The 22389-nt window shown below is 37.1% G+C and overlaps 1 protein-coding gene across 2 annotated transcripts in view; it reads right to left on the bottom strand.

Annotated features, from left to right (window-relative positions):
- Positions 1-22389, bottom strand: part of NDFIP2 (Nedd4 family interacting protein 2) — a 62236-nt gene that overhangs the window by 13470 nt on the left and 26377 nt on the right. For both annotated transcript variants that reach the window (XM_082602015.1, XM_082602014.1), the window contains exons 2-4: positions 13479-13644; positions 9457-9593; positions 3134-3227 (exon numbers count right to left, since the gene is read on the bottom strand). In XM_082602015.1, the coding sequence (XP_082458141.1) occupies positions 3134-3227; positions 9457-9593; positions 13479-13644 (397 nt within the window). The remainder of the gene's footprint in view (positions 1-3133; positions 3228-9456; positions 9594-13478; positions 13645-22389) is intronic.

Below are 22389 nucleotides of genomic sequence, written 5' to 3'. Positions count from 1 at the left end.
TATTATGAGTTTCTTAAGGTGTAGTTATTTCTTAGATGTCCCCCCTTTCTGGATTCACTTACAGTATGCAGCCTCATCTAAAAGCTATATAAAAACATAGCTTTACATGAACAGAATAAGTCATCAATGCACTGTTTTTCAATGTGTAGTGCCCAGACAACCCCTTTAAGAACTGTCACTTTAATGACTCATCCATGGTAGGTACTTGAAAGAATTTACTGAATAAAGATGCTCAATATCACTAATCGTTGGGGAAATGCAAATTAAATCACAAAGAGATACTACCACACAACTATTAGATTTCTAAAATTTTTTAAACTGTTAATACTAAATGCTGATGAGGATCAGAGCAATAGCAACTTTCATTCACTGCTGGTAGGAATTCAGAACAGAACTGAAAGACAGTTTGGCAATTTCTTACATATCAGAATTCACATTTCAAAGCACCTTTCTAATTCTTTTTAAAGTTATGTATAAGTAACTTAATATCTTTTTAATTATGTTTCCCTAAAGTCTAAAATGGGAATAATGCTGGTGATTAATTATTACTATAGCATGCTGACGTGAAGATTCACACACACACAGTACGAAAGGCTAAACCTTAGAAAAGTTTTCTAAACAGAATCCATTACATTTTAAAGCATTAGAGTTCAAGGTCATTTCCACAGAATGTCAATTATCCAACGAACCAAACCTTAATTTCTAGCTTTTAACTAACATATAACTGACTTCTATTCCATTCTTTTAGAGACAAAATCTCTTAAAAGTATGCTCAGATACAAGCACATAAGGCACATATAAGGCATTTTTCAGTAACACTTCAAGGGATTAGGAGAAGCAAGACATTATCAGGGGATACACACATTTCGTTCTTTACATTTTCTGAACATGGACGAGCAATTATCTTACCAAATTTACGCATAAACTTTTTTTAGGGTTACATGTGGTAAGAGACTGAATTGTAGACATTGAAAACAGGGAAAGAATTAAACCAATAAAAGGTTTTAACTGAAATATTCTTATTGATAATCACTGAAGTTTTATTTGCACAACTTGTATAACCTGAAATGCTTAAATTATAAACCACGCTAAAGAAAATCTATTTCCAGACCTTAGAAATAGACAATAGAACAGAACCTAGACAATAGCTACTGAATAGTTTAGAGTTTGGAAAATATAGCAAGTTGCAATTTGTAGAATAGCCACTAGATGGTAGTGACTACAAATAAATCTATGCTCATTAAAGCAAATAAACTGAAGTAATGGCCTACAGCCTACCCAAAGAAATGTATCAGGAAATGAAGGTGAAAAATAATTTATAATCTTACTCTTATAATACTGGTGCAGTATTTGTAGAATAGGAAGCATAAAGATATAAACTGTAGAAACATAATTTAGTAAAAATGTAATAAAAGGCAGGTAATTTACATTAATATATTAAATGTAAATATTTATATTCATATTAATTAATGTACCACCAGTGGCCAAAATTAAGGTCAACCTTATTTTTGTGCCTAGGTTACTGTGCATTTACAACACTGGTGTATCAGTGAAATGCTGTCAGATCTAAAAACTAAAGATTGATAAGAAGATAGCATGGTTAAGTGAAATATAGAAATGGAGAGATAATAACTAAGCTCTGAGTCAAATAATTAGATGGTGTCAAATAACATGTTTTTATTCCTAAGAAACAGGTATTTATACTAACTACAAATAACTACAATAAATTTAAATTCTTTCTTTTTCTAATGAAGATTTCTTAAAAGACATAACCATGAAAGGAATTAATGTTTACACTACTCTTTTTGTAAAGAAAATATGTGGGAAGCCTGTTATTAATATAAAGGGTTACCAGGTTGAACTTAACCTAAGAAAAAAATTAAAGTTCACTAGACTAACAGTACAAAACAGAGTTATTTGTAGCCAAAGTGTTCATTTCCTTTTCATCATACTTAACATCATATCTAACTACAAATTATAACTAAAACCACAAGACACACATATTGCATATACATTAGCTGATTGCCAACCTGAATATAATTTAGTAAATCTGAAGAGAAAAATGTAACTGCCTGCCCATCCACACACACAGTTCTGAGTGGTTCAACTACTTCTATTCTTCAGTAGATGAAATGAAATAAGGAAAGGAAGCAAGAAACCATTTCAAAATGGAGGAAAAGGTAAGGGAATTTTCAGACTCAAAAGTAACTCAACTTAGGAAGTATGTATTTTCTATTTTGTCTATTTTTTTTGTCTATTATTAAAGTTGAATGTGTACTTTACATAGGTAAAACATTCCTCAGTTCTATCATCAAAATTAACTCTACAGCTGAAATAAATTAAATCAGCATTCTATCAAAGAGGGTATGAAAGCTTGGTCATTTAACCAGGTTGAGGGCAGAAATTAACCCTATCATAATCTAATAAATGTACTTAGTTGAATACTGGGTTTCCAAAAATTATTTTAGCAATTTAAACAGTTTGAGTGTCATAATATTATTTACTGAGTGTACCATGTGCCATTCCTGAGATAGGAACTGAAATAATGAAGACTATAATGAAGTCTTTCCACAAGTAGCTTAAGTCTACTTTATAAAGTCAAATGTTAATTTAAGAATGTTGCAAAACGTTAAAAATTTACAGTTTCTGGTCTTCTAATTACTCGCCATTCCGCACAAATAAGACAAACCTTCATACTCCTGTGTCTCAAATCACATTGTTCCAGTTCCCCAGAATATCTCCTTTTCCAACCCTTCCTCCTGTTTAAAGACACTCAAGTGAAAGTTCTCTGCTCCAAAAGCAGAATTTATCATTTCATTATACATGCTCCTATAGCCCCAGCATTCACATACAAAAACATATTTAGCTTTAAATATGCTTATATATATCGCTATACAGTCAGCATCTAGCATAATAACTGCAATACAAAGTTACCTGATAAGTGTTTAACAAATTCTAGGATTTGTATCATATGATCACAGTTAGTTAAATGTCAGGAGCAATTTATCTTTTAAACAAGGTAAGACACACACTGACAGTATCTGCCTTCCCTCACTGTCTATGTTACTTTAAATACATACACAACCAATAAATGCAAAAAAATAGTTTGGAAATAGTTTCAGTTTTCACTTACTGAAAAACGCCAGCATGAAAATCCCATCATTGCCCACTCTGAGCTGGTCTGCATCACTGAAGTCATCTCTTGTTGGACACTCTTCCTCTTGAATCTGTAAAACATAAACTATTAGAATAGCTCACTAAACTATTGATGATTACAACTTTATTATCTTAAGTGTAAAGATAAAAATTTAAATAAAATTTAATGTCCTCAATGTATAGTACAGGCAAAATGAGATAATGAGTACAGTATCTGATACATAATAAGTACTCAAAAAACATTAGCAAGTATTAATTTTTCATGGACATCCCTGAAAAGAGTAACTTTAAAAGTAAACACGGGGCTTCCCTGGTGGCGCAGTGGTTGAGAGTCCGCCTGCCGATGCAGGGGACACGGGTTCGTGCCCTGGTCCGGGAGGATCCCACATGCCGCGGAGCGGCTGGGCCCGTGAGCCATGGCCGCTGAGCCTGCACGTCCGGAGCCTGTGCTCCGCAACGGGAGAGGCCACAACAGTGAGAGGCCCGCGTACCACACACACACACAAAAAGTAAACACAAAAAAGATAAAAATTGAATAACATCGAATTAATGAAAATGACATCACAAAAGATCGATGTGACACTGCTGCATCAGTGTCAAATGGAAAGAGGATTTTTCATAATCAGTGGTGAACTCTAAATTGGTACAAACTCTATGGTTGGCAATATTTATCAAAAATTAAAACGTACACATCCTTTGACACAGTAATTCCAGCTCATGAAATATAAGAAATGATGTATTACAAATAATTCACTGCAGCAATGTTAATAAGAGCAAAAACTTAGACACAATCTAAATGCCCATCAATAGTGGGCAACCGTCAGGGGATAATTCTCTGTGAGTCTTTCATGTTTCTGCATGTCTCCCAGGTAGAGGCACTGGCTACCTTTTTTCTGTATTATCTTTTCAAGGATATTTATATAGTAGATGGCTTTGGGAGAGAGAAATAGTATCTCTCTCCAGAGCAGAGATGTAGGCATGCTTATTGGCCATTAGAAAATATTGGGTTCCCCTGAACTCAGGGTTCCGCACTGCGAGCACAGGCATCACTTGGCCCTCTCTGAGTTGCCCTGCAGGACCTGAGGCTCAGGAAACTGCCATGAGAACATGCTAATACCCTGGCTACTGCTACTGCTGTGAATAATAAAGTTTCTGTCTCTGACCCAGCAGTCCTGTCTTCTGTGAGCATCCACAAAACTGTGACAAGCTAATCAGTTATCTTGCAAGTAGGCTAAAGTCTCAGACCGTTTATAATTCTTGAGATCAATGAAATAAATTATTGTATATCTAAAACAATGAAATTCAAAAAGCAATGTAAAGATTTAAAAATAAATTACAATCTCCAAAATATATTAAGTGAAAATCGTTTGTAGTACAATACTTTTGTGTACAAAAATAATATACAAACACATTATTGTAATTGCTTATAAATGTCGAGAAACTTCTCTGGAAGCACGTACAAAGTCTGTTATCACTAATTGCCTCCAATATTCAACAAATATTGATAGAATACCCATTCTACATAAGACTGTGCTTCCTGGTACTTGGGATATATGAATGTACGTTAAAAAAAAAGATGTTTGCTTTTCTGAAGCCTATATCCCAGTGAGGGGAGCCGGACAATAAATAAAGACATAATAAATAAGTTACTTATACAAAAGGTATATAGATGCTCTGCAAAAAAAAAAAGTAAGGAAAGGATGTTTAGCAAAAAAAATGTAAGGAAAGGATGTTTAGAATATTTAGTAAGGGCTACAGTTTTCAATATGGTGGTCACATAAGCCTCATTAAGGTGACACTGAGCAAAGAATTAAAGGAGAGGTAAGAGAGTCAGCCATGCAGATATCTCATAGAGTGTTTTAGGCAGAGGGATAAGCCAGTGCCAAGTTCCTAAGAGAGAATCAGACCTGGCATGTTACAGAAATAGTAAGGAGGCTAACATGGTTGAAACCAGTGAATAAGAGAGAAAACAGGAAGAAATAAAGCCAGAGTCCACTAAAGGACACTGGATTTTACTGAGTGAACTGGGAGGTCTTACAGAGTTTTGATCAAATGATTGACATGACCTGATTTACAAACTCATTATCTCCATGTTACATATACATAACCTCATTGGGTGTTAATTTTCAATTCTGTGTTAGTACACACAGAGGCTCAGAGAAGCTCAGTGCCTTGCCCAAGATCCCATAATTAGTTAGGTCAAGGCAGGACTTAAATCCAGGATACCAATGTTCTTTCCATGCAATCATGGTAGTCTCACTACATATACTGCTTTTCTGAAAGAAAAAGACTTTCAAAACCATATTGCTCATTATTTAGGCAAAAAGATCCCTTGAACTCTGCAATCATATATCCTTATGGACTTATGGTCAAGTTAATAATTGGCAATGATTAAATACATATTAATGAATTTTTATATCATTTCAAGCTAATTCAAGAAATAAACATTAAAGCACAGTAGAAGGCCAAAAAACCACTGTTGATATGATGGCAAGAATATAAAATTTCATACTCTTTTTGAAACACCAGTCCAAGAGATTTTATCATAGGACATCATTTTTTTTTTCTTTTTTAAAATTTATTTATTTTTATTTTTATTTTTGGCTGCGTTGGGTCTTTGTTGCTGTGCGCGGGCTTTTCTTTAGTTGCGGCGAGCAGGGCTACTCTTCTTTGTTGCGGTGCACGGGCTTCTCATTGGGTGGCTTCTCTTGTTGCAGAGCATGGGCTCTAGGTGCGCAGGCTTCAGTAGTTGTGGCACTCGGGCTCAGTAGTTGTGGCTCGTGGGCTCTAGAGAGCAGGCTCAGTAGCTGTGGTGCACAGGCTTAGTTGCTCCATGGCATGTGGGATCTTCCTGGACCAGGGCTCGAACCTGTGTCCGCTGCATCGGCAGGCGGACTCCCAACCACTGCGCCACCAGGGAAGCCCAGGACATCATTTTTATTTTGCGGTACGTGGGCCTCTCACTGTTGTGGCCTCTCCCGTTGCAGAGCACAGGCTCCGGACGCGCAGGCTCAGCGGCCATGGCTCACGGGCCCAGCCGCTCCGCGGCATGTGGGATCCTCCCGGACCGGGGCATGAACCCATGTCTCCTGCATCGGCAGGCGGATCCTCAACCACTGCACCACCAGGGAAGCCCCCGGGACATCATTTTTAAAAAGATAGAAGACATATGCACAAAGATGTCCTTTACAACATTAACACTGGAAAACACAAACACTCTTGAAAAGAATCTAATTGTTCACTAGAGAGGGATGGCCACTATATTATAGTATATTGATTCCATGGAATTTCACTCAACCATTAACATAACAGAAAAATATTTACATAAAATGCTTAAAAAAATAAAAGATAGTAGCTATGCAATAATTTCAATTACATTAAACATTGACTTATAAACCCTAAAATTGGTAAAAAAAAAAAAAGAAAAAAAATTAAAATGAAGAGCTGTAATGGGACAACAGTCGTATTTTTCTTTCTAATTTCCCACAGTGGCTAATTTAAAGAAAGCATTCATTAACTTAACTAACTGTTATTTACTAAACACCAAGGACGTGCCAGATAATAGCTAGGTGCTAGAAATGTAAACACAAGGTCGTCTTGGAGTTGTTCACAATTTATCAAGTGCTAGCTTTTACATCAAAAGACAACTTACTGATACACAATTTTAAACAAGGTATAAAAAAATGAACCCTATCCACTATATATGGTCATAATATGAGACTAAGTGACAAGCCATGTTCTAAAAGTTTTATAAAGTGAATCATGTGAAACAAATATTTTTCAGAGAAGTATTAAAAATGGGCAATACACTTCAGTAGATCAATGAGTCATCAGATAATCATACCTGCAACCCTACTCATGAGAAATAAGAAATAGTAGAAAACAGTATTGTTTCCAAGTCTCCAGGCTACCTACATTCCCCCAAAGAGACTGGATTTAAGAAATAAACTTTCAGCTCATCCAGCTGAGATTCATTTACAACTGAATGTACTCAAGTGCTAATCAGACCAGTTTTTTATCTGAATCAGGTATAGAAATTCATACTGAATGACACTTTGCAGAAAGAGGGTGCTGGAGCACTGGGATAGAAACTGACGAATTTGAAAGATTTTTTTACAAGGACCTAAGTTATGTTAGTCTCTTCATACAACTCTGTTTTTGCTTTCCATAAAATTTTCCACAATTCTCACAAGCTAGAGTTACAATGGTATTGGAAATGGGTAAAAACAGAAAACTTTTCTTTATGGACATATTCCAGCTCAGGCTGGGAATCACATTACTTTCTAAAAACAAGACACTGGAAATGATGAAGGGTTTTTAACAGTAACACTTCAGAGTTTTCTTTCCAAAAGGTAAAATCACCTTTATGCTTACCTCAAAGCACAGAGAGCAAGACTTAATGATTCCTACTTTCTCTTTAGAGTTCTATCCAACTGTGTAGAAGTTAGGGCAATAGAGGACCCAAGGTCCTAAACATCCTTTAAGGACCTTTACCATTTCCAAAGTCCCTAGGAAAACACTCCCTGAGAAAAGGAGTTACTGTCCTACTTCACTGAGAGTGTGTGCATGTAAATATAATGCATGTACAAACACACAGGCACTAATAAAAACGCCACACCTTAATAGATCTATCCTCCTTCTCCATAATTCTCCCCTCCCAACATCAAAAATCCTTACTGACTGAGCTATATTTATGCCACGGTCTTAACAGAAACTTACTTCCCCCTCAGAAGGAAAAGAAATCAATAATAGGGGCTTCCCTGGTGCAGTGGTTAAGAATCCGCCTGCCAATGCAGGAGACACGGGTTCGAGCACTGGTCCGGGAAGATCCCACATGCCACGAAGTAACTAAGCCTGTGTGCCACAACTACTGAGCCTGAGCTCTAGAGCCTGTGAGCCCCAACAACTGAGCCTGTGTGCCACAACTACTGAAATCCACACGTCTAGAACCCGTGCTCTGCAACAAGAGAAGCCAGCACACTGCACTGAAGAGTGGCCCCCGCTCGCCACAACTAGGGAGAAGCCCACGCGCAGCAACAAAGACCCAACACAGCCAAAAATAAAACAATTAATTAATTAATTAATTTTTTAAAAATCAATAATAAATTTGAGGTTTACTACCTTTACTTATGTGCCCAAAACTATTTATGATGACTTTTAACTCTGTGTGTGTTGGAGGATGCGAGTGGGAACAAGTCTGAAGAGGGTTGTGGCTGATGAAAGAAACCTGTCCAGGAAAAACGCTGACCCATCAAATAATCTACGCGCTGGGCTCTGGCCTGATGGCAGCAGGATAAGAATGCTATACATACAAGCACCTTCTTCTCCCTTTTCCCCTCACCTAATTCTAGCTCTCCTGTGTCACGTGATATTTCTGTGTCTTTTTCCTGAACAAAATGGGGTTAACCCAGAATCTGACATCTCTAAAGACTAAAGCAAGAAATAAAGGTAACAAACTCTAGTCCTGCTTGCAGCCACATTAAAATGTACATAATTTCTACCTTTTACCTGACTGAAGAATAGCATACATACACCTCATTGATTCTCCATTACTGAGACAGCCACTCCTTTTACCAGAACAGGAAATAACACACGTGTGTATCACTGACTCTATTACTAAGACAGGGAGATGAGGGAGAAAAAAGGGCGGTGGAATCTTTGACCATCATTCCCAAATTCTAGGGTGGCATGTGTTCAAAGGACCAAAAAAAAAAAAAACAAGTGAATTGACAAACATAATTTTGTAGGCCTGGTAACTTCTTTCTTTGTGTCTTTAACCTACCTTGAGTTCATTCATAGAGTCACGAAACTGGCTATGCTAATATATAAAAAATGAATAGAAAAAAATGATCTATAATTAAAGTTATGCACCACAGAATCTAAACTATATAAGAAGGGAAGTAAGGACATTGAAGACACTTCATTGACAGTGAAGAGGTCAACGGGGTGGGGGTAACTTGAATGAGGGAGTCGGAAGTATGGGGGATGAAGGTTAGTGCATGAGATGCCTGAAATCAAGACTTAGGAAATGATAAATTATTGGTAAAGATTCCACCCAGGATGACCACAAGCGAAGACAGGGTGCAGGAGAAGACCAATCAAAATCGAAATCGAAATGAGAAGGTCAAGGAATGCAGAAGGTAAATTTAAATAGGAGAGTGCCCAAAAAGGATGACACCAATAAGTAGTAGTAAATACTAAAACAACTACAAGCACAAAGAACTATTTTTGATATTACTGAATATACGTATCAATTAACGCAAATAATGTTCTCAAAAGGAAATGATAACATTGTCTTACTCTTTGAGATGTTTCTGCTGCGGCTGCAGCTGCCATTGCAGCAGCTTTGGCCTTCTCGGCTTCATCATACGTAGGAAGAGAGGTGGCAACACTGTAAGGAGGTGGCACAGGGTAAAACTCACTGTAAACGTCTGTATCTGAAGAAAAGGGTTTTTAAAAAAGATAACCATTAAAACATACTAATATTATGTTCATAGCCAGAACATAATTTAATAAGTTACAGAACGCCACTAAAGACTATCACTGCTATTTGTAGTCCTATGTTATAAGCTATATAACATATAAATTACTACTACACTGTATATATTATTTAGTCCTATATTTATTATCAAGAGAAAGAACTGATAAATATCATCTAACAGCTGATACACCAAACAAGAACATCAAGAATGAGACTGAGGTGGGATGGGGAGGGTGGGAGGGAGGGAGATGCATGAGGGAAGGGATGTGGGAACAGATGTATATGTACGACTGATTCACTTTGTTATAAAGCAGAAACTAATAAAAAAAAATTTATTTATTTAAAAAAAAAAAAAAAAGAATGAGACTGAAAATGTGGGCAACACAAAGGAGGTAGACTTACCTCACCATATATGAGCATCCTCTATGTTCCTACTGCTATGCTCAAAGACTTTATTGGCCCATAATCTCACAGCCAAAAAGTAAAAATATCAGGAATAATGGTAACAAACACTGAAACAGCACTAGCCATTTACTATAACACTGCTAAATACATTAACCTTAGCAAGCAACTCTGAGGTTCAGTTAAGTGATTTGCCCGGAATCACACAATCAACAAGTGGCAGAAGCCAGGGATTTCCTGACTCCAAATACTTTATTATTTATTTATTCTCATATTTACTTGATAATATATAAGACGTTAATTTTTCTACACAGGTCAATTTTAACAACTCCTAAGAAAACTCAGTATTTCTCTTTGCTAAAAGATTGATGATTTTTAGCTCCTTTTTTACCCTTGTCCCTTCTCCCATTTTCCCCCCAGCTACCTAGTTCTTTAGGTTTTCTTTTGTAGAAGAATTTCTTCCTCCCCAATTTTTAAGCTATTTTTGAAATATGATCTCCAGAAGTATATTGCAATATTAAATACAGACTGCTAATTTTTTTAAAAAACTGCATCATTTATTGCCAACTTTGGTATAAGTAAAATCATACACACAGGTCAGGCAATTGATTAGACTTATGCTAGAATCACTGACATAAAAAAAAGGCAGATTCTAGAAGGAGTACATACCACAGTGTCTGACATCACCTCTGTGGTTTCCTCTATCATAACTAAAGCATTTTTACGTCTTCTACATTGTTTACAATTTTACCTATCTTTATCAGATTTTCTTGCATTTTCCACATGAAAAAACACTGCACTCCAGCAATATTTTTCCTGTTGTGTTTTAATGTACACAGGTTTTAAAATAAGTATTTTTAATGCTATCAATAAGAGCTAAGGATCTGAAGTAAGGCAATTTTCAATCTAATAACAGGAAGTGGTTAGTGGGAGTATAATACTGAATGTTATCCACCAAAAGTCACAAGAGTCATAAATTCTTAGAAAAGACTTATTATTAGGATGTAAAAACACCATACACCATCAAGTAAATAGATTTCTTTAATTCTGAAGACTAGAGTAGGAGCAAAATTTAAGTAAAAACCATGATTATGAATTTAAGCAATAACATTAAAACTATACGTTTTTAAAACTGGAACAATGGCATATATTATCCAAGGAGATGAGATCCTTACATTAAAAATAGATATGTAAGTTTGTGAAAAGTTTTAAGACCCAAGATAGAAAAAATATCTCCACCAATAACAGGTGAAAGTTGGGAAGGAGCACCTTTAATTTTCACTTAATTTTACTTACTTTTCTTCTACCCTTTGAGGCAGTGGTTGGTTCTCAACCACAGAATTTAAAGTCTGGGGAGCTCCAATCCCAGCTCCTCTTCTTAGAAGTTATGTGACCTCAAGCAAATCACTTAAGCACTGTGAAGTTCCACTTTCTCATCCATAAAACTGACCCAGCGAGGCTATTACTTGCTATTGTGGGATGAAATAGAAGAGTATTCAAGAGGACTCTGTAAACTGTGAAGCATTATGCAAATGTCACCTTTTATAACTGATGTTGCTCAGATCTATAAAAGCAGCCATAAAGTGACCTACTGAAGAACATAATCTCCATAGAAAATGGGCACTGCCCATGCCTAAAATATAACAACACTGACTAAGAAGCTGAAGAAAAATAATATCAACAGTTTTCATTAAACAGAAACCCAAAATTCTAGAATTACTCAGTTCTTGTGCTCTATGATAGTCAGGAATAGCCTTTTAGCACAGGTGAAAAAATTAAAAAGACCAGAAATCACAGAGGAGACTGTGAGAATAACTGAACTTCTAGGTACCAGGCTCCACTTGTTTCACAGTTGAAATTTATCTAACCTTTAAAAATGTCATGCTACATTATCAAAACGATTCCAGATCATAGAAAAATGAGAAGCTTCTCAATTCACTTTATGTTGCTTCTATAATATTAATACCCAAACCAAAAAGACAGCACATAAAGTTATAGATCGCACTAATAAAGCCGCAAAAACTCTAAATAAAATACTAACAAATTTAAATCCAGGAAAGATTAGAACATGATGACAAAAAGAATTTATTCTAAGAATATAGGGATGGATTAGCTTAAAGAAGAAATCTGTTGATAATACATTTCATTACAACAAAAATTGAAGGAGAAAAAAAACCATGTAATTTTACAATAAGGTACCAAAAAGATGACTCCCAGGTTTCTGGCCTGCTGGAGCCATTTATTGAAATGGGGAAGACTGTCAAAGGAGAAGCTCTGGTGGTAGAGGGAAGAGGCTGTATACAGTTGTGGTGGTGATACTCTTTGAAACTCTTCCCATGAAGAGGTGGAGACTAATTCCTCAATAATCTTGAATAGAGACTAAGTGACTCACTTCTAACAGCCTGAATGTGGCAGATGTGACACTGTGACTTTTGAGGCAATGTCACAGATTCCATTTGGCTTTCTCTCAGAATGCTTGTTCTTAGAAGCCAGCCTCCATTCAGTGAAGAGCCCAGGCCACAACAAGAGGCCACATATAGTTGTTCTGGCCAACAGCCTCAGCTGAGGCCCTAGCATCAGCCAGCAAACGTGTGAATAAGGAAGCCTGCAATTACCTCCAGTCCCAGAGTCACCATCAGACAACAATCACATGAGACCCTAGCAGAGAACTTCATAAAGAAGCCCAGTTCCCCCCGAACCGTGAGAATTAACAAGAATAAATGATTGCTATTTTACTCCATTCGGTTTGAGGTAGTCTGTTGAAGAGCAATAGCAACAATAGCCACAACAAAGGGATCGCAATTTCACTCTCAGCATCGTCCATCAGAGAATGATTAACATAGCATTACTGGGAAAATACAAATTGTGACCAGAGAAATAGATGAGGGTAGTTCTTGAGAATGACCTGCAAGGATGAGATGAACAGTAGCAAGCAGTAATCACTGCCTTGTATCCAGGAAATATTACCTTGAGTGGGGGGGACATCATGTGAACGCTTCACCTCCATTCACATGCACTTACCACATTCTCACATTCATCATTAATAATACCTTGTTTATGACTATATAAGTAAACACACACGCATATGGGTATGTTTATATATTCATGTGTGTATGCATTATATGTGTGCATGAATATATATGTACATATGGTTATTTCTTCCAAAAGTTATATGGCTAATCCACTGGGAAGGGATTCTAGTAAGCCTAAGAAAGTTTAACAAGCCACACTTTTAAATTAATTTTTAAAACAATGAGACAGGTAATCTATGAAATATTTTATAAACTATCTTTAGAAAAACCTTTTTTAAAATAATCATAAAACCGAAGAAGCCCATTAGCAGACTTGATAACTACACAAAACCATACTGGTAAAAACAAAATAAAACATCGAGCTATTAAAAACATTACTAGTTGTTTCACACTAAAAACAACAATACCTGAAGTGGTAGGTACTTCCACAGTAATACTGCTATAAGGTGGAGGAGAAGAGTCAGTCTCAAGTCCAGATGCTGAAGGAGCAGCCTGCACATTTTGTGGTGCTGGGTTTGAAGTTGACGGCTGCTCTACAGCAGATGATTCTGAATTATCCTCTTCATTGTGAAGCTAAGAGAACAAAGGAAAATGAAAACATTAATGTGAATCAAATTAAAAAAAATTTTAAAGATCGTTTCAGGCAAAGAATCATTTTTTAGCTAAAAACAAGGTAAAGTAGCATTTAAAAAGATGAACAAAATTTTTAAGAGACATAATCATTCATTAAGAAGTTTAGAATTTTTATAGTTTCTTTACAATAAGGATGAAGTTCAAATTGTTAGGATTTATAGAGGAAAAAAGTCATGATTACAAATAGATTCAAGTTCTCTCAATCCTACAATAAATATTGTCTACCACGCATCAATCACTGTGTACTGCAAAGAAAACTTCTAATACAACCACAATACCGTATCTATTACACTAGTATCTAAAATAACTAGAAATGTAAAATGAATTAATGAAATAGAATAACAATATATATACATTCCAAAAACATGGAATACTCGGAGGTTTTCCCAAGTACCAAAAGAATTACTAATAAAGCAAACTAAGTCAGTGTGCACATAAAATTCTGAAAAACGTCATTACAACAAATTTATTGAAAGTTCAATAAATGCTAGATACTATATTGAGATCTTTATCACTTAACTCATTCAATCCTCACAACAAACCTGTAAGATAGAGACTATTAGACTGTTATCCCCATTTGACAGACTAAAAGAAAAAAAGAAAAAAAACAACCAAACCAAACCAAACCAAAACCACCCTGGACGTGTAGAGACTTGGAGTAACTTGCCAAACAGCACAACAGCTAGGAAGGGTAAAGCCACGAATCACACCCAAGCAGTGTGGCTGCACACCTCTTACTTCACTTATATGGAAGGAAGGAAGGAAGGAAGGAAGGAAGGAAGGAAGGAAGGAAGGAAGGAAGGGAGGAAGGAAGGGGAGGGAGGGAGGAAGGGAGGGAGGGAGGAGGGAGGAAGGAAGGAAGGAGGGGGGAGGGAGGGAGGAAGGGAGGGAGGGGAGGGAGGGAGGAAGGGAGGGAGGGAGGGAGGAAGGAAGGAAGGGAGGGAGGAAGGAAGGAAGGGAGGGAGGAAGGGAGGGAGGGAGGAAGGAAGGGAGGGAGGGAGGAAGGGAGGGGGGAGGGAGGAAGGAAGGAAGGGAGGGAGGGAGGGAGGTGGGAGGGAGGAAGGAAGGAAGGGAGGGAGGGAGGGGGAGGGAGGAAGGAAGGAAGGGAGGGAGGGAGGGAGGGAAAGAAATTTTGTCACAGAGCAAATCCGTGTGTTGTGATATAATGCATTTTTGGATTTTAGAAAGAATAGGCGAATTATTACTCCACTTTCTAGGAGCTTCAATAAACTTATTTTCTCTGAACCTCAGTGTCTCCATATGTAAGTTCTGAATGCAACCAAAATCCTCACAGAATTGTAAAATAATATTTGAAAATCATCTAGCATAATGCCTAACACACAGAAGGCATTTAACAAATACTAGTTCCACCCTTCTTCCCTTTTATTTAATATACTTTATTTTATAAACTCAAAAGCAGAAATTATGTGGTACTCTGTCAGTCCAATAAGTAGTCACTCACTTGCCTCTAAAGAATTTTTTTAAATATGCCAAGTAAAACAGGAGGTCAATTTACTTCACTGCTGTCTGCATGTGTCTTGGTAAGCGATTACACTAGCAAAACACGTTTGGGAGTTCATAAAGGTATTATAACTTTTAACAAAACAGTATAAACAAACCTAAAATCATCTCAAGTTTAAGAAGACAACTTTTTCCATAACACTATGGACAAAAAATGTTGCCTGTCGGGCTTCCCTGGTGGCGCAGTGGTTGAGAGTCCGCCTGCTGATGCAGGGGACACGGGTTCGTGCCCCGGTCTGGGAAGATCCCACATGCCGCGGAGCGGCTGGGCCGGTGAGCCATGGCCACTGAGCCTGCGCGTCCGGAGCCTGTGCTCCGCAACAGGAGAGGCCACAACAGTGAGAGGCCCGCGTACCGGGAAAAAAAAAAAAAAAATTTCCCTTTTCTTAGATTGACAATTGTTTAATTTTTTCGACATTTGATTGCCTTTTAACTAAGTTCTTACAAGGGTTCAAATTAAGTTACATGTTTATCAAATTAGACAATGCCAATTTGTAGAAATTTTTCCTTAATCATGCTGCTATGTTGTTAAATGGTTCTATTTTATATTCTATAACAATTACCTAAACAGCAAAAAAAAGGGTGGGGTAGGAGTGGGGTGGGACCTATATATATTCAGTAATGAACCAGGCTCTGTGTCCCATCCACACATCACCTCAAAAGTTATCTTCCCAGGGAATTCCCTGGCGGTTTCACTGCAGAGGGAGCAGGGTTCAATCCCTGGTCGGGGAACTAGGATCCCGCAAGCCAAAAAAAAAAAAAAGAAAGTTATCCTCCCAGCTTGTCCTATTTATGAGCCTCCTGGAAAAAAATGTGGGCAATAGCACGTGAAAATTAAAATATCTTTAATCTAGTGACCAGGGTGATGAAAAGTTGCACACTAAACCACAGTTTTTTAGTCCGAAGGGTAAAAGGATGACAAGAGGGCTTTGTTAAACGTATCTATCTATCGCTAGCTTTTATAGATGTATATTAAGTACTTTTAATGATAAGGAAACTGTAATCATTATGATTAGCTAGCTGGAGGTCTAGCCTTCCTGTGTATAAACTATTGTTTCTTTTACTTTAATTGGCATCTCCTATACATATCCCTTTATTCTATTTTAAGGTGATAAAATACTAATGTCATAACTAGAAACTTTATTTTTGAGAAGCTAGAGATCTCACTGAATGTTTTCTAACATACCAAGATGAGAATTATGGAAGCGCAATCAAGTGTTGTTTAGTGAACAGTGCCCTGTACCAGGGCCTGGTAGGTTAGCCAGTTGTATGGTCTTTTTTTCACCTTTCTTCTCATTTCTTTTCTCTTCTTTTCTGTTTCAATTGAACTACAGGGCAGAACTGTAAGATTTTTGGGAAATAAAAAACGAGCTATCTCTAAAGTTGTTTATTTAAAAAAGTTTCTAAAGAACTAATATATGTTGTATACTGCCATATTCTGACTACATTTATTACCAAAGGGCAAAACTGGGAAGAAGAGTTAGTGGTTGCAAGGAGATCAATTTTAGCTCAATAAAAAAACTTAAAAATTTTTAGTTAGAACTTTTTAATTTTTAGAGTACTAGCTTTTCTGTGGGGCAACAAATCCTTTCAGGCAGATTTTGGATGACTATCTGGCAAGACTGTTTTATAACTAGGATGACCATACAGCTGTTTTCCCCAGGACAGTCCCACTTTGCACCTGTTGTGTCACAGCTCCATTCAACTTAGCATCTTCTCCACCCCATTCATTCTCAAAAAAATTGTACGGTACGGGGCTTCCCTGGTGGCGCAGTGGTTGAGAGTCCGCCTGCCGATGCAGGGGACACGGGTTCGTGCCCCGGTCCGGGAAGATCCCACATGCCGCGGAGCGGCTGGGCCCGTGAGCCGTGGCCGCTGAGCCTGCGCGTCCGGAGCCTGTGCTCCGCAACGGGAGAGGCCACAGCAGTGAGAGGCCCGCACACCGCAAAAAAAAAAAAAAATTGTACTGTCGGGTCAACTGACATATAATGGGATTCTTGCCCTTTGTACAAAATTAGTAGATAACAAAGGTTCCTTCTGACTCTAAGATAACATGATTCTAGAAAAAAACCTCTGGTAGCCTCTATCATTCAATGTTGCCTTATCTAACACCTGATTTAGAGAAGGAAACAGATATGTGTTGCAGTAAAATCAATCTGTAGAGTCAAGCTACTCATTTTAGTCACCCAAGAAGAAAGTGAGCTACCTTATCTATGCTCCTAGGGATAAGGTGCTAAGAAATTTCTACAAACAGCCCAAGTGTTAAAACCAATAGCTCAGAAGATAGAGTCCCACAAAACAGTGCTGCTTAGCAAAGGGAGCTAGATTTTCTACCAATAACACTGAATTACAGCAGTCGTCCTCACGCACACACATACCATTAAGCAAATGAACAGAATCTTCTTAATTTGAGGTTTACTCCCCACTAAATTTTTTCCACTAAACTTTTGCTGTCTCTGGATACCTTTCTTCTAATGAGAACTAGCCTATGATAAAGCAATGATTAGCAAATGATTCAAAAATGATACAAATGATTAGGAAAGAGCGCATAAGCAACAAGTAAATATTAAAGGAAAAATATTTGTCGTGCCTAATTTTCAGCTTCTTCTTTTGAAAGTACAGAAGTCTGGTTGCAGTTTTATATTTCATAATATAATACAGGCATATTTCTGCTGGTAAAAACCTTTCTTGTTAGTATGAGAGAATACCATTATTTCATGGTGTTCTACAAAGAACACAGTGGGCTTCAGATGTTCTGTCACCTGAACAAGTCTGCAAAACAACTGTTAAAAACCAAGTATCATCAGATATTTTATCAAGACATAACAAGGTGTCTTTTAAACAAAAAGGATTCTTACTTCATTTTTAAACTGTTACTGTCTGCTCATGATATGTCAACTGAAAGGTGCAAAAGAATATATACAGTATAACTGAGTCTTTTTAAATAATAAGAGAGAGATAAACACAACATTGTAGATCAACTATACTTCAGTAAAACTTTCTTTTAAAAAGCTCTTTCCTACAAATTCCAAATAAAAAATAAATAAGAGATTATTTGTATAGTACATATAGGCAATCAAAATTTCTGGAAGGATACACAAGAAAGAGCAAAGAGCTGCAGGTGGGGAAGAGATTTCATCATTCTCTACTATTTGATTTTTCACCCTAAACATAAATTACTTTGAATTTTTAATTTTTAATAAATAAAACCAAAATGCAAAAGTCCTCTAATTTCTGGTTTGGCATGTCTCACAGGCAACAATGTTAAGGTAAACACTATATCCTATGATAAAAAGCTTTTTCCACATAAAATGTAGTATCATTATAATAGCTTCCCTGGGTTTATGTATATAAAACTTTCTATTAAAAATGACACAATCTGAAACTGTAACCACAGGAAAAATATATGTGAAGAATGCAAATGAGGAACTGTATCTGTTTTTTTAAAGGAAAAATAGAGAGGGATAATTAATGGGGCAACAGAGTGATTAAAGAACATAAGACCAAATTTATATTGCCACACTAGACAGTTCTTCTGAGCTTCTGACCTAGATATCCACTCATTAGTTCATTTCTTAAAACAACATTAAACATAATCACATGCTAAAAAGGGGTTCTAGGCTCTTTATGTACAATTCTTATCCTCCCATACTGCACTGCCTAGTTGACTTCTACACACAGTTCAGGTCTTAGCTTAAAATCAAGTTCTCGGACTTCCCTGGTGGCACAGTGATTAAGAATCCGCCTGTCAACGCAGGGACACGGGTTCGAGCCCTGGTCCAGGAAGATCCCACATGCCGCGGAGCAACTAAGCCTGTGCACCACAACTACTGACCCTGCGCTCTAGAACCCGCGAGCCACAACTACTGAAGCCTGCGTGCCTAGAGCCCGTGCTCCACAACAAGAGAAGCCCCCGCTTGCCGCGACTAGAGAAAGCCCACGCAGCAACGAAGACCCAACGCAGCCATAAATACATACATACATACATAAATTTTTTTTAAAAATCAAGTTCTCAAGAAAATCTTTCCTATCTCTCAAAAGTAGATTAGGACACAATCTTAAAGCACCCTGTTCTTTAGCACACTTACTACAATAGCAATTATTTATGTGATCATTCATTTACAATCTGTTTTCCCAGCTAAAGTAAGAGCTCTACAAAACTGGAGGTTATGTCTGTCTTGTTGAACACTACAAAAATAAGCTCCAAAGTATTTGGAATCAACTTTGGTTAAAATTAAAAGGAAATGCAATATAGGTCACCAGTCACAACAGTATAAAATGGAAAGACTGGAGAAATAACCTTGCTATAACCCCAGTACTTTGAAACCTCTAACAGCTAGTTATTACCTTAGTAAGTTAAAGGAGAAAGAGTTAGAGTATATTTACGTCTCAATGACCTCCAAGGAACAAAGAAACCAAACAGATGGGATAAAGATCTTATATAAATTGCTATTTTCAGAAGAATTCAGCCTCCAGTTAAATTCCTTTTTATATGCTAAAACTGCAATGTAAATCGGCTAGATCCTAAGAGTCTCTCTTTGAATATAAAGTGCTCTATATGGTACACTCATTAGTCCTGTTCATAGTCCTTTAATTAAATGACAAATACTTGATCTTATTCTTAAATGTTTATATCAACAGAAAGATACACTTTGCAAAATTCTATTTAGCTTACTCAGATCTTACCTAAGAAAATACATATTTACAAATCTGCCCTATAATTATGCCTCTTTAGCAATAGGTCAATATGATCTTAACACAGATTATCATAGTCCAAGGGAAAAAAAAGAGAGAAAAGAAAAAAAAGAAAAGAGAAAAAAATATTTGAGTGCTGGGCCGGCAATTTCTCATACTTCCATCTAAGGTTGTCTGTCTATGGGGCACTGCCCCCTGCCATCCCCCACTTACCTTCTCGGTCTCCCGCTAATTTCTCAATCTAGCACACATGAATTGAGCATGAAAAGACCATAATGTATGCCATAACTGTCTATATATTTCATCATAGGAAGATGTTCAGCTTCAGCCTCATCTTTCGTGGTTTTATACCAAAATATGTATGTTACATAACATATTTTAAGTTTACTTTTAAAAGACTGCATTTTTCAAATCTGGCCAGTACTTGGGTTTTTGTCCTCTACGACTCAAGCAGCTTTCTGAGATATATTTGCTGACGACCAGGCTGTGGTCTTAAGCAATTAAGTTATCTGTGGCAGACATGTGATTGTCTCCCTCAAATCCCTTCCATCCCTCTCTCATTGCAGATTCACAGTAATGTGAGTGGGACTGAGCCCACCCTACTGTCTACGTGGGTCGGATAATTTTCTCCTTTGGCACTGCAACTGCTTCCCAACCAGCCTGGCCCTCCTCCTGGGCTGGGTGCCTGTGTCAAAGGTGGGCAATAAAATAAGCTAAGATTATCTACTTAGAGGGTATCGAAAACTGCTGTGGAAATAATGATACAGAGCAATTCCAGGCTTTAGGATTTCTTTAATTGGTTTGGGGACCATAATTTAGAAACCCCGATGGAGAAGGTGTCCCTACGCATTTTTTATAAGCAGAAGAAAAGTTTAATGATAATGTTTGAATTTACAAAACTATTCAAACCCTGAGTTTTCAAAATAGTTCAATGTTCTGATTTTTATAAGCTAACATACTGGTATTTGTAAAGAAATAAATGTTCCCTGCCATTCCAGTTCTACAAGGATAAAGCCATTAGCTACTGCCTTGGCCCAGGGACAGCGCACCCTGAGGGGGATTCAGGATGGTGAAAAACAGGAAACATTCTGTGCTTTGGATATACTGGCCCTTAGATAGTTAAGATACATATCTAAGAAAACATTTCAAATGACCTCAGATTCTTGCATCTTCCCACACACAGAAAAGCACCAAAATCATTCACTTCAGAGGTCTTCTTTGCGCTTAGCAGTAATCTTTTTATCTTGACTATCTGGTTTTCCCAGCAAATAAAGTTCATAGGCATCCTGGCTCCTCCCTTACCTCTCTGGAGCAGTTCCTTGGAGCTGAGAGGCTATCTGTCAGGCTATAGTCCTCAGTAAGGTCCCTAAATAAAACTGAACTCACAACATTTATGTCGTGCATGTTTATTTCAGTCAACATATCCTATCCAACATAAGCAATGATAAATATAATGCCAATGGCAACTTGTAATGAAAGGTTCTTTTCTGTTTCCGTAATCAAGTTAAATAAGAGCCCTTTGACAGATTCTCCAGAAAGTTTTTTACCTGCATGCACCAAAATAAGTCAGGAAATGTCATAACTGGTAAAGTTTAAAAAGCAAAATTGGCTAGAGAGTATACTTCATAATAGAGAAGTGAATCTCAGATATTAAAGTATAGTAATAATATTAAAATAAGTCCCCTTCTAGCAATCAAAATCTGAACATTCAAGAGGTTTTAAAAAGCAAAACTATTCAGGCACGAGAATAAAAAACAAGAGCTAGTAAACTCTAATTGCAGCCATTTCCTTCCAGGAAACTACCAGTTCCAAGTTTGTGCTGTACTTCATGAGTCCCTAGAAGCTTAGAGACCCTTTAATTAGATCTGGGAATATTATTACCTTCCTAGTCAGATCATAAGCATGTGAAATTTAGGAAGTATGCTTTATTCATCGTGGTATCCCCTAAAACAGGTAGCAGAGTTTAGGACACAGAATAAGCTCCACATTAAATATGCAGTCCCCTAAGCCTCCCAGAGTTTTTCTTCTACCAAAGGCAAGAGAGAGCTTGGTCAAGTAATGGATGCACTGAACATCTCAAGATCAATAATCACAACTCATATATTCTATGATTCCCATGGTGTTTTTACACATAGTAGAAACCTGAAATATTTAATCATTCAACTTTTGCGGGCAATCACCATAACTTAGTAAGTAAATATTTGTCCCCCAAAGCTTACTGAATTAAACTAACGGTGTTTTCCAAAAAACATAGATAACTGAATTAATACATGCTAAAGAAGGATATAAATTCCATCCCCACATCACCCAAGTTTTTAGAGTAACTACTCTAGAGGCATTCCTACCGCAGCTAGACAAGACAGTCAATAGTAAAGAAAGTCACAAAAATCACAAAGAGCTGTCCCCTCCCAACACAAAATCAAAGAGCTGGCAAGGCTAGGTCAATGCATAAACTACCTGAGACTCTTC

Source organism: Mesoplodon mirus (genome assembly GCF_964341445.2).
Source record: "Mesoplodon mirus genome assembly, chromosome: 17".
Classification (NCBI taxonomy): Eukaryota; Metazoa; Chordata; class Mammalia; order Artiodactyla; family Ziphiidae; genus Mesoplodon; species Mesoplodon mirus.
The sequence above is the reverse complement of the archived record's forward strand: the minus strand, read 5'-3'. Positions and strand labels throughout refer to the sequence as shown.